The 12,500-nt window shown below is 38.9% G+C and overlaps 1 protein-coding gene across 1 annotated transcript in view; it reads right to left on the minus strand.

Annotated features, from left to right (window-relative positions):
- The window catches only part of LOC119407802 (sprouty-related, EVH1 domain-containing protein 2), a 112,776-nt gene that overhangs the window by 34,075 nt on the left and 66,201 nt on the right, over window positions 1–12,500 (minus strand). The window contains exons 2-4 of the mRNA XM_037674631.1: window positions 8,571–8,763; window positions 8,326–8,494; window positions 7,961–8,025 (exon numbers count right to left, since the gene is read on the minus strand). Coding sequence (XP_037530559.1) covers window positions 7,961–8,025; window positions 8,326–8,494; window positions 8,571–8,763 — 427 coding nt within the window. The remainder of the gene's footprint in view (window positions 1–7,960; window positions 8,026–8,325; window positions 8,495–8,570; window positions 8,764–12,500) is intronic.

The following is a 12,500-nucleotide window of genomic DNA, read 5'->3' on the forward strand; positions in this document are numbered from 1 at the left end:
CCTTCCTGAAAGCAGAGAAGAAACCCAAACAGGACTCCAGTCAGCCAACAGGTGAAAAGGAGGAACCCAGACCCAGACCAGTGGTCATTTCATATGTTGAGGGAGTATCAGAGAAACTGAGACGTTTATTTTCTAAACATAACATCCCAGTGGCTTTTAAACCCCAAAATACATTACGGCAAAGACTGGTTCATCCCAAAGATCCAGTCCCCCGGCACAAACAGAGTAATGTTGTGTATGCTGTTCAGTGTCAGGAGGGCTGGGATCAGTCTTACATCGGGGAAACTAAACATCCACTGGCCAAAAGGATGGCCCAGCACAGAAGATCAACATCATCAGGCCAGGACTCTGCGGTCTACACTTATCTCCAGGCCAGCGGTCACTCTTTCAGGGATGAAGATGTTCACATCCTGGACAGAGAGGAACGATGGTTTGAGAGAGGAGTAAAGGAGGCCATCTTTGTGAAAATAAATCGTCCATCGTTAAACAGGGGTGGAGGCCTCCGGGTTCAACTGTCCCCCTCTTACAATGCTGTGATTGCTAGTATCACTCAGCCCTCTGTGAACAGTAAACAGCCATCAGTGTGCTAATGATCCATTGTTAGGCTCATGGTCCTTCTTGAGCATGTGATCAGCTGGTTTTGGTTGTCAGCAGCAAAACTGGTTGATCCACTCTGAGACGGTGCTATTTAAGAGACTGAGCTGAATACAGCTCCTCAGACTGAGGAAGTCTCTCGGATGAGGGACGAAACGTTTCTTTGTTTTGTTTTTTTGAAAGTCCAGAGGACCAGATTTAACTTTCTTAGATTTTTCTACCTGGATTATTGAGCATGCATCAGGATAACCTGAGAGTTGTAATCATCTTATACCTCCAATATGAAGTGGTGGTTAATTTAGGGTGCATTCACACTAGCCCTGTTTAGTCCGCTTTAATCGAACTCTAGCTCGTTTTCCTAGAAAGTCCGGTTCGTTTAGGGAGGTGTGAACACGCCATCAAAGTCTGTCACGGAACAAAAAGGCGAACTCTGGCCCGGGCTACAACCTAGGTCTCAGTCCGGTAGAAGAGAACTCCAGCGTGGTTCTAGTAGTGTGAATGTAAACAGACCGGACCCCGCTCCGCAGGGTAAACAAACACACATTTCTCTGACCTTATATGGAACTGTCAGCTGCCTTGTGTGAAAAACAATATTCTCCATGGTCTTCTGTCTCATCTTCTGCTCATGCTAAGTCCATTTTTGAAAAATTACAAAATATAATTCCTAAAACTGCTAAAACTTGATGCCACTTTGTTTTTATTTTTATTTACAGAAGAAGAAGAAGAAGTGTCTTCAGAGGTTTTGTGTCGTTTCTTTCAGTAGTTCTTGGTGCAGCGCCCCCACAGGCGAGCGGGGGAATAGGTTGGTTCAACAGGTTGACTCGACTGCACAGTGCAGTGTGAATGCAAACTCACCAGCTCAAATGTAAACAAAAGGTCATGAATATTGGTCCCGAACCGAACCGAGTCTTCCAGACTATCTGGTGTGAAAACGACCTTAGTAACATATCTAAAGCAAATATGCTACAAATTTGCACATTTATTTTATGGAAATAAGAATCAATATCCATTTTCACACAGAACAAATCATGCATGTGGAAACACCAGGGTCCACAGTGAAGCAAGTTTTACATCAACCTGAACTGAGATTGTGCTGACCAAGAAAGAAGCTTCTGCTCCAAAAGTGACACCTTCAAACTCGACATGGACAAGCCACACTCCTTCCAGAGACAAGTTTTATAGTCAGATTAGACAACAATTTAGCTATTTGGCCACAGTGATAAGGAGTAGATTCGGAGAAATCCAGATGAGGCTTTGAATAATATTGTACCAACAATCAAACATGGTGGTAGTTTCATCATGCTGTGATATTGGTGCATTACACACAGTGGATTGGCTAATGAAGAAGGAAGACTAACTTCAAATTCTTCACTTCAAATCAAAAGCTAGACAGTTGAAACTTGGTCACGGTTGGGTCTTCCAATAAGACAATGATCCAAAACACATCCGAACTGGTTTCTGAATGAATAAACAGGTTACTGCTACCGATAAGCTCTGGAACAGCTTACCTAAAGATGTGACTTCAACTCTTAAAAATTTGTGAAATGTGAAAGGTCTCTGTATTGTCATCATGGTATGTTTCCAAACAATGAAGAAATTTGTTTCTGCATTCGACCCTTCACACGTGAGACTAATCCTAACACCCAAGTGGATAACAAGCAGCTATGTATCGAATTTTCCGCTGTACCCGTCGCACCGCGCTACAAGTCGCATCAGTCCAAATATGTTTTAAAAAGTGAAAAAAATTCATAAATATGTTGCTTTGCCATATACGTCGCATCTATTATGCATCACCACTGACGTGTTGCATTTGTTACATGTCACCGCTGACAACCCGGAAATGTGGGCTGGTGTTGTGCCAAAAATGGATGGGCTGCCAAACCGTGGCCGCGGGAACGTGCATTGGAGGACTTCAGCAAGAATTTAACAAGATTAACACTTAAAAACAATTATTTGTTTGCTCGAAATTATAGTAAAGGTGTGCCTTAGTCTAACTTTTGCTTAATAAATGCACTTTGATGGTCAAATCAACTATTTCAAAAGCCGATATGCAGAAGTAAACGCGTGTACATGTAGTATGACATATCCTGAGATATATTCATACATTAAACGGGTTCACTCATCTTTCTGGACTGGATGATGTCGTGCTTTGAATTTAACAGAAATGTGGACGTGAGACGTTAATTATCTTTGACTCACCAAGCGAGTGGGTCATTTATTAACAGAATCAAGTTTAACACATCACACATTTACATTAATTTGGCAGAATATGAAAACAACAACATAATTAATCAGCTTTACAACCAGGAAAACCATACGGCCATGATTTTCCATTGCTTCACCACAGACATTAATGAAAACATCTGGATTAATTTTCTAGCAGAAAGGAGAGTTTAAAGATGGAAAATTGAGATTTATCTTACAGAGAGATGTGTGAGGGAATTTGTCTGTTTTAACCAGAACGTGCACGCTCCTTCGGAAATCAGCTTGTCCCAACAGTACACTTTTGGTGAAGGTCGACTTTTACCTTTTCTGAAGATAGATCAGTTCCGGCGTGGAGTCTCACTTCCAACCACTGTTCAGCGTCTCAGTGAGAACAGCTAAATACCTCGAGAGCCGTGCGAGGTTATCCAAACAGAAGTTATAATTCCCAAAATCGTCTCTGGTTCAGCTTGATTGGTTTAGCAGCATCCATGAATGCCTGCGTTTTGCATTCAGGAACTCCCAAACTCTCTGCATTCTGGATTCCAAAACTCCTGAACTCTTCTGCTCTCTCTTGAACTAGGAAGTGCCGATATTTAAATGGGCTCTACTTCCGGTTCGTTTGAGAGCCTCTGATTGGTCGATGGACCCCAACAGAGGTGTGGTTTGTGATGTAAGGTGTTATGGAAAGTCAAGGATAGAGATTAAGATTGTTTAAGAACAGACAGAAAGATTGTTGGAGAAAACCAGTCTTAGTGGCGTCTCTACTCAGGTATCTTGCTGTAAAAGTTAAACATGACATTTCTTTTCAGTAAACTTTTTAGTTGACCGAAACCTGAACTCTAACACACTTACAAATTTGCTCCCTTCAAAGCAGACGATCAAAAATTGAATCATTACTCTGTAACGTATTCTAACTTGATATCACTTTGAATTGAGGACTAAAAATCATTACTACTGTTTAAGTAAATAAAAATGAGTAGTTCACTTCAACATGTAAACATTGTTTGAACTAACACAATTTGATTATCAAACATTTGTAAAATAGTAATGATCATAGAGAATTGTCTTTTCCACTTGATTAATTCAAGAAAGAAAGTCTCAGGATGGGTCAAACTGTATTTCTGGATTCAAATCAATGAAATGACAGTTTCTGTCCATCTGGTCAGTTTTGACATCAGGCCTAGTCCACTACATACACGACGAGTCACTGTGCAAATTTAACAAGATAACCACCTAAAAACAATTATTTGTTTGTTCTACTTTATAGTAAAAGTGTGTCTCAGTCTAATGTTTGCTTAATAAAAGGACTTTGATGGTCAAATCAGCTGCACTGCAAGTATGTGCTGCCTCGGTGCTCCGGGAGCGCGAAGAGGGAGGAAATAAAGGAAGGAGGAACACTGCTTGTTTATTCAAAATTTAACAAGCAAAGCAACTAAAACAATTATTTGTTTGCTCGAAATTATAGCTAAGATGTGTCTCAGTTGAACGTTTACTTAATAAATACACTTTAATGGTCAAATTAGCTGCATTTTGCCAGGGCGGTGCAGCTGGTTTGACGGTTGCTCCAAGCAGCAAGCAGAACGAAGGTGGAACACTAATGCAAGTCGATTGTGTCATTAATAGCTGGTGAAGATTCTCAGTCATCCAGGGCATTGTAAATTCAAAAAAGTTCAAGACAAAAACAATCAATTATAAAGTGAAGTATAATAAATAAAGTCCAGTTGTTTTTGTCTTGAACTTTTTTGAATTTGTCATTACAGCCACGTTTACCTATTACATGATACAACGGCATGCCTAACTGCTACTACTGCTCTGCTGCCATCTAGTGGCTAAAATAGGCACTGTTAAAAAAATGTTTCAGTCAGAATGAATGAAAACCGTCATGTCACAGCCAAAAATTGGTTTATAAATATGGGAAAAAAATCCATAAATACGTCGCTTGGGCCTATAAGTCGCAGGGCATGCAAATTATGCAAAAAACTGCAACTTATAGGCCGAAAAATAGGGTATGCACCCAGGGAGCAGCAGGGATTAGGTGTCTTGCTCAAGGATGATCCACAACATAAAGGCAAACCCAGGACTTTGTGGTTCCAAGTAACCTACTCTATCATTGTGCCATGGCTACAGACTTTGCTTAAAGCTGGGTTTGTGGCAGAAAATTAACCAGTTTACATTAACTCTGCCAATTCTGCAAAGAAGAGTGGTCATAAACAAAAGCAGAAGTATAACAAAAGCTTGCTGATGGTTATAAACAGTGTCTAGTTATAGTGACACTTCCTAAGAAATATTCTAGCAAATCTTAGTGTATGGGAGTGATGTATATATTTAAACCTGTATGTATAGTTGTGATCCTGTGTGGAAAATCAACACTAAATTTAAAATTGTGCACCAAATTTTGTAAAAAAAAAACAAAAAACAAAACAAAAAAAAACCTTTGATGTTTTGATGTTCTATAATCATTACACTCTGGAAAAAGAACGGTTCAAATCCATCTATGAAAGTCCTGAATTATTGACACTCATGCCTGTAATGAGTAAATATAAACCTTTGACAGAACCACATCGTGCAAACTGAATATAAGAGACTGAACCATATTATGCTTTTTCAAATAGCATTCTGTTGTTACACATTGAAAACAGTGACGCATGGTTCTCTTCTGCTGCGAGCTCACAGACACATCAACTTTGACCCATCGATTATCCAAACTGTCGAGTTCCTATTTTTGTCAAGAAAGTTTATAAAATTTCAAATAAATAGGGAGGAATTGTTAACCATAGGTCTACGATGGGTTGTTACTAGAGCCCAACTGATATATCGATAGGGCCGGTATTTGAGACAGGTAGGTGTTTGGGGACCTATCATGTTAGTGATAATTGACCCATTATATGCCAGTATAAACACTGAGAACAAGCCATGTCCTTACTGGCAAAAGGCGTAATGTTACAATGTATCCAGCAGAGGGCACATATGGACTAGTTTCAAGTCATGGCCGTTCACTTTTAGCAATACTGTGTAGAATATTTTGCTGAACAGAGCATGGTAAGTTTATTTTAACTGATCTGTAAAATAAAAAAATCAACAATAATTCCTTTCAATCCTCCAACCCGCTTGTCATTAGCTACATGCCTTTCAAGTTAGCAAGCTAACGTTTAGATAACCTAGCATGGGCTATTTCCTTGTAAAACTATCCAGAACAATAAATTTAACGTAGAAGTAAAATACCGGTATCAGTGTTAGTAACGTTATTGTTGTTGTTCTCAATGAAATGTTTGCCTGAAATCTTTACTTCTCTGCAAAAAAAAAAAAAAACACAGCTGCAGTCAAGACTAATTAGGCCTTCACCATACATGACTGACTGTTTCAACAATGAACACGGAAGGGCATGTCTTTGTTTAATTTATATTTTTGTAACACATTTAGTAGCTTTATGGTGACTAGTGGAGGGTCAAAAATGTAAACGCACGTTAGGAAGATTGTTTCAAGACTTCCAAGTGTTAAAACAGCTTTAAAAGTATCTGTTTATTGTTTATTTTATTTCATTGAACTCTTTACTTAGATTATTGGTGGTGAACAAAGCTTAAAGATTTTCAGCCATTATATCGGTTATCTGCATTAGCCTTTCCCTTCAAATATCGGTATTGGTGATAGCCGACATTTCTATATTGGTCAGTAGGGCTGGGCCATATCCTATGCTCATTGGGATTAACCTGTCTAAATAAACGTTGAATGCATGATGAAAAACATCATTCACAATAATACCGGTAAAAAAAAAAAAAACTTTCCCGGGAAAATAAATTATATCATGATATGCTAATTTCATGACATAAATACGACATTCCACCAGCAGCAGATTACGCTGTGATATTCAAGTTGTAAAGGTGAAGGCATGAACGGAGACATCTGCGCTGTGCTCTGTTTTAGAGCGAGAGGGACACAGACACATCTGAGCTGAGCGCTGCTTGTCCCGACACTTTTTGAGCCGGTCAGCGTGAGGGAAGACATTGCCTTTAGCTTTTTAGCTAGCGCGCTGCTACCTTGGAGTTACATCAGTGCAGTCGGGCGGGGTGGGGGTGGGGGTGGGTGGTCCTTACCTGAGTCTGACTGTGCTCTATATTAGACATGTTCTTGTTTTTAGTTTTCTACAACGCCTTATATAATATAGCTGTTTTTTTCACTACTTTTTTCTTTTGACTGTCCTTTTGATTGCCATTTTATTTTTATTTTAATTTGTACAAAAACTAAATTTGTATGCCTCTTTTATGATTGTCTATTGTTGTCGTCATTGTCCACTGTTGTCATCACTGATTAGTCTCTTTAGAATGATTTGTCCAATTATCTTTGTAGAGATCTAGTAGAGTGCTGTATGAATGGGTAAATGAGGGCACAGATTGTAGTGTAAAGAGCTTTGAGTAGCTTGAAACAAGATAGAAAGGCGCTATATAAGCACAGTCCATTTACCATTTACTCTTTATTAAAAAAATCAGGTCTCTCTTGTAAATGAGTCCCCGAGGCTAAATGGGATTAACCTGTCTAAATAAAGGTTGAATGAATTAACAGCAACTGGGAACTGTGCAGCTCAAACCTCGAGAGCAGCTGCTTTCCTGAGGATCAGGAAATTGGCTGATGGCTGTTCTGATCAGATGTCCTTTCAGGAAGCATTTCAAGCGTTTGTCACAAGTTTTGGAAGTTATAGCTCATATAAAGACAACATATATTTTGTTGTAGTTTACATTTATGCTCAACAGATTTTAAACTTTAATTTTATTTAGTTTATTTGGGAATGGCACCTGCACTTTAGTTTTTGTGGTGGATTTTTTTCTGTTCTATATTTTGTGCAGACATGTTCAATCTAAATAACAGAAGGATCATTTGTATTTTTTTATTTTTATACTTTGAGAATGAATACTTTACTAAATAAAGTAATTACAATAAAATTATCCCTTGTTTTTTTTTTTTGGTTTGTTTTTATATAATACTTACTGCAAAGCAACAAGTTAATTTTGTCAAATGAATAACAATGATTTCTGTCTTTTTTTTTTGTTATATCACAGAATTTATCGTTATCGTCAGAATGCTCTGAAATATCACAATATTATATTTGAACCATATCGCCCACCCCCATTGGTTGGGCTCTAGTTATTACTGAAATTGCAACGCTTACAGTGAAGACATCATCATCACCCAGTTCGCTCTCATTCTGGAGTGCTGTGGAGGAGGTCGTGGAGCCTGTGGAGAGGAAAAAAGAAACCCTGGTGAAGTAAACAGCTTTGTAGTCTAATTTACAAAACACACGTATCTCAAGTCAGGAACTGAACTCTGTTTTTGACGTTCCAAAGTTTTTCAGATCACACCTGCAACAAAATGTAATAACTTTCTGGTCTATCTGTTTCTGTATGAAAACTTCACCATCCGGTCACTTATCAAAACTTGAGAAAAGGCATAATTACTGTTTTAGTCATAATAATCACCTCAGGACTAAGTTTATCTTGATATTATTTGGATATTAACATTTTCAGCTCAGCGTACCTTCAGCCAAGTCATCTAGGGCTTTCCGTACCCCCCTGTCAAAAGCTCTAGCATCAGCTGGACTCTGGAAGGACAAACCACACCTCCTGTCCTCCACCCTCCAGTGGTGAAATGTTGGCATTGCAATGGTGTAGACCAGGTCCTTTCTGAGAGGACAGTCCAGAATCACCTGGGCCAACCAAAACAGGAAGTTATTTCTGACCAAGACTCGATCATGTGTTATATCCGGTTTAAGGGAGTTATACCTGTTTGTCAAGCAGCCGCTCTCCCCGGATGAGGAACTGGGACTTGGCAGAGCTTGAAATGGGGGTAAGGTCTGTCGGTAGGAGGTGGCACACCCCCACCCTGCTCAGGGCTCCCCCGTCCTGAGCCAGCCAGCCTCCGCTCGAGTCGTCCCGCGTCATTACCACGGCTTTCACACGCACGATGTAGCTGTCACTAGACAGAGAGCAGAAAATACAAGAATATTAAAGAACGTCCGTGCTGTTTTTACTGTAAGCAGATCAATACAAACTTTACAGGATACTCCATCTTTTTAAAGTTTACAGAAGCAACAACTTTGATCATAAGTAAACTTCAATTTCGCCATTGTATGTGAACATACAGTGTTGACAACACGACCCTTTACTTATTGACAACAAAAAAATCCTTCCTGCCAAAGCCTTGAACTGAAAAAAATAGGAGTGCACCGATACTTGCACGAGAAACAGATTTTTGTAGTTTGAACAACAATTGTCTGAACTTCATTTATATTTCAGAGCTCTGCCTCATGAACAGTTAAAACAAGTTTGTATTGTTCTAGGATATTGTTCAAGGGTATGTTTTCAATAAAATAAGATTTGAAAATTGAAGGTGATTTGTGACTTTATAACTCCTGACAGTGTTAATTATAAAACAAAATCGTATTGGCCAAAATTGGAATCGGCAGGTCAGACTTTTTAGAAATCAGTGATCGGCGAGAAAACTGCAATCGGTGCACCTCTAATCATTAATGGTTGCAAATTCAAGTTTTTGTACAGGTTTTAACAATGTAACCCATTAGTGTAAAAAAAAAATCAGCTTTTTCAGTTTTCTGTTAGTCACAACTATTTTTACTATTAGATACATTATAAGCATTAGGGTATTAGTATTATTGCTATAAACATATTTATCCTGATATGTGGTAAAATTTTAGATTTTTAAACTGAGAAAAAGCTAAATGTTTGTGTCCTGTGTTGTAGTTTGTCAAGAAGCAACTGTAACTCCTTTTCAGACGGATTTTATTTGTATAAATGGCTGTCAGGAAACATGTAGCTCTTTAATTTTATTTTTCTAATGCTAGAAAGACAAAACCCTGTCAGTTCTTATTTTGCCCAAATATTGAAAAATAAATGTTTTGTATGCTGTCAATTACATTTCTAGAAAAAAAAATCTGCCAAAATTCAGAGTCATGCGAGAGCTTTATCACTTGTGAATAGGCCTGTTGGGCTGAGTGGTTAGAGCAGTCGTCCTCCAATGCAAGAGTTGGGGGTTTGAATCCACCAGCAGTCACATGCCTAAGTGTCCCTGGGCAAGACACTGAACCCCTCATATGCCCCTTTTCCATTAGTACCGGTACGGGCCGACTGGACCCTACTTGGCCCGGTTCTGAGGCTTTTCCATTAGTACCGGTACTTAGCACCTGTTACTATTTTCAGTATCCTTGGCTCTGTGATTCTAACCGGAACGAAGAGGTACTAAAACGTGACGTCAGAACACTGTCGGTCACCGATTGGTCGGGGGCGGAGTCACTGGATCCTTCAGAAACTTTTCAAAACAATAATTCGCCATTTGCAATTTCTCGGACTGGAGCAGCGGCTGGACTTATTTTAAAGATTTTAAAAACAATACTGACAACATCTTGGTCTAATGCTGATGTGCTGGCATTTTTTGTGCTTGGTGGCCGACAACATAATTCAGAGCAAGCTGGATGGAGCTCTGCTGGTGTACCCGGATCCTCCCTCCGGAGCCTTGGAGCACCAGGCCGGGGCGTCATCTCTCCAGCTCCAAGTTCAGCTGGTCACCGCGGAAGATCCTTCAATGTGCCGACTCGGAGGCTCGGGTCCTGGATACCAGCCTTGTGTGCTCAGAGCTCCGCTGGTCACTGCGAAGCTGGAGATGGGGACTCGCAGAAGGCCGAATCCCGATCCCACCCGGCAGTCAGGCGGACTGGACAGTCTGGGACGGACGGTGGAAGCGATTTTTAAATAAAATAATATTGTTTTTATACAAAAAATGTTTTAAAAAATTGCTGAAGCTATTTAAAAATAATAATTATTATTTTTTACACGTAAAATGTTTTTTAAAATCGCTTCCACCGTTCGTCGCAGACCCGTCTCTGTCCGCCTGTCTGCGCGGGTCGAGCCTTCATGATTACGCACGGCTGGGGTCTTGGAACGGCCTCTGCGAGTCACCAGCTGAGCTGGAGCTGGGAAGATGAGCCTGCCCATCCTGGCTCCGGAGGAGAGGATCGTGTGAGACCAGCAGATTGAAGATTAAAAATAAATAAATAAATAAACGGTGCCAGCTTCATCATGAAATCCGGTTTTCACTTTAATGACTGTTAACTCAGCTGAAAATCATAAAAAGACACAAAACTATTGGATCTCAGGAATATTTCCCTCAAACATGTTTAAAGAAAAGAGACGACCTTCAGTTCAACTTTATTTTAACCCACAAATGTACAAATCACAAAACAAGAACTTTAAAGCAAAGCTAAAAATAAAATGGATATATGTGAACAAGAAAGAAACCCACACATCTAAAATGAATATTAAAAGTAGACAATGAGTGCAAATACATCAAATGATGATGAAAACCTATAAAAATTTAAATCTAATGTTTTTGTAGAATCTGGTTCATCAGAGTTTTAATTTATATACATATATATTTATATCTCTAAATATATATATATATAAATACATATATATGTATATAAATATATATGAATATATATAAATACATATATGTATATAAATACATATGTATATATATATATATATATACATATATATATACATAACTGTGTGTATATACATATGTGTGATATGTATATATATATCACATATGATATATATATATGTGTGTATATATATATATATATATATATATATATATATATATATATACACACACACACATATCTATATATACACATATGTTTGTAAATCAATTCAAAAATACTTTATTAATCCCAGAGGGAAATTATTTGTTGATGTAACTCGTTATCCTCATTTCATTAAGAGACGTTATAGATGCTGATGGCTGTAGACAGGATGGATCTCTTGAAAAGGTCCATCCCACAGTGGATCCTAAGAAACTTGTTGCAGATGCCGTCCGATCCGTCCACCCAGACTCGGCTGGCCTCTCGGTTCCCCCGGGCTGTAGGACCACCTGAATGCTGGGCAGAACTCCTCCCAGAGTGATGGCCACTCCTCCCAGTAGTCTGCCAAGCTCCTCGTCACTGCGGACAGACAACTGTAGGTGCCGAGGGACGATCCCGTCCTTCCGCTGTCATGAGCCAAGTTTCCTGCTAGTTCCAGGATCTCAGTGGTCAGGTACTCGAGCACAGCTAGCAGGTAGATGAGAATGCGTCCACAGAACATCCTTTTCAACTCATTTGAGATTTGGGGCTTTAGTTGAGATATTATTTGAGCTTTTGAGATGTTAATCAGCTGTTGTTGGTTGTAGAAACTGCCTTGTTGCCATGGTTACGCATCATAACAAATGTCCAAAACTAAAAAAAGTTTCAGTAAAAATCCTTCCAGCTGCACAGCATCTGATACCAGAGGAAACAATCATCCAAAAAATGTGATTTACATCCAGAAAAAGATGAATTAGTTTCCAAAAGCAAAATCTCAGAATGAAAGTAACAGAGATGCTCCAACATGCAGCCACCTTGAGCGGCGCAATTATATATATATATATATATATATATATATATATATATATATATATATACATACACATTTATATATATACACATTTATATATATATATACAGTGAGGAAAATAAGTATTTGAACACCCTGCGACTTTGCAAGTTCTCCCACTTAGAAATCATGGAGGGGTCTGAAATTTTTATCTTAGGTGCATGTCCACTGTGAGAGACATAATCTATAAAAAAAAAAATCGGAAATCACAATGTAGCTTTTTGA

The sequence above is a fragment of the Nematolebias whitei genome, chromosome 1 (genome assembly GCF_014905685.2).
Source record: "Nematolebias whitei isolate Nwh7 chromosome 1, NemWhi1, whole genome shotgun sequence".
Classification (NCBI taxonomy): domain Eukaryota; kingdom Metazoa; phylum Chordata; class Actinopteri; order Cyprinodontiformes; family Rivulidae; genus Nematolebias; species Nematolebias whitei.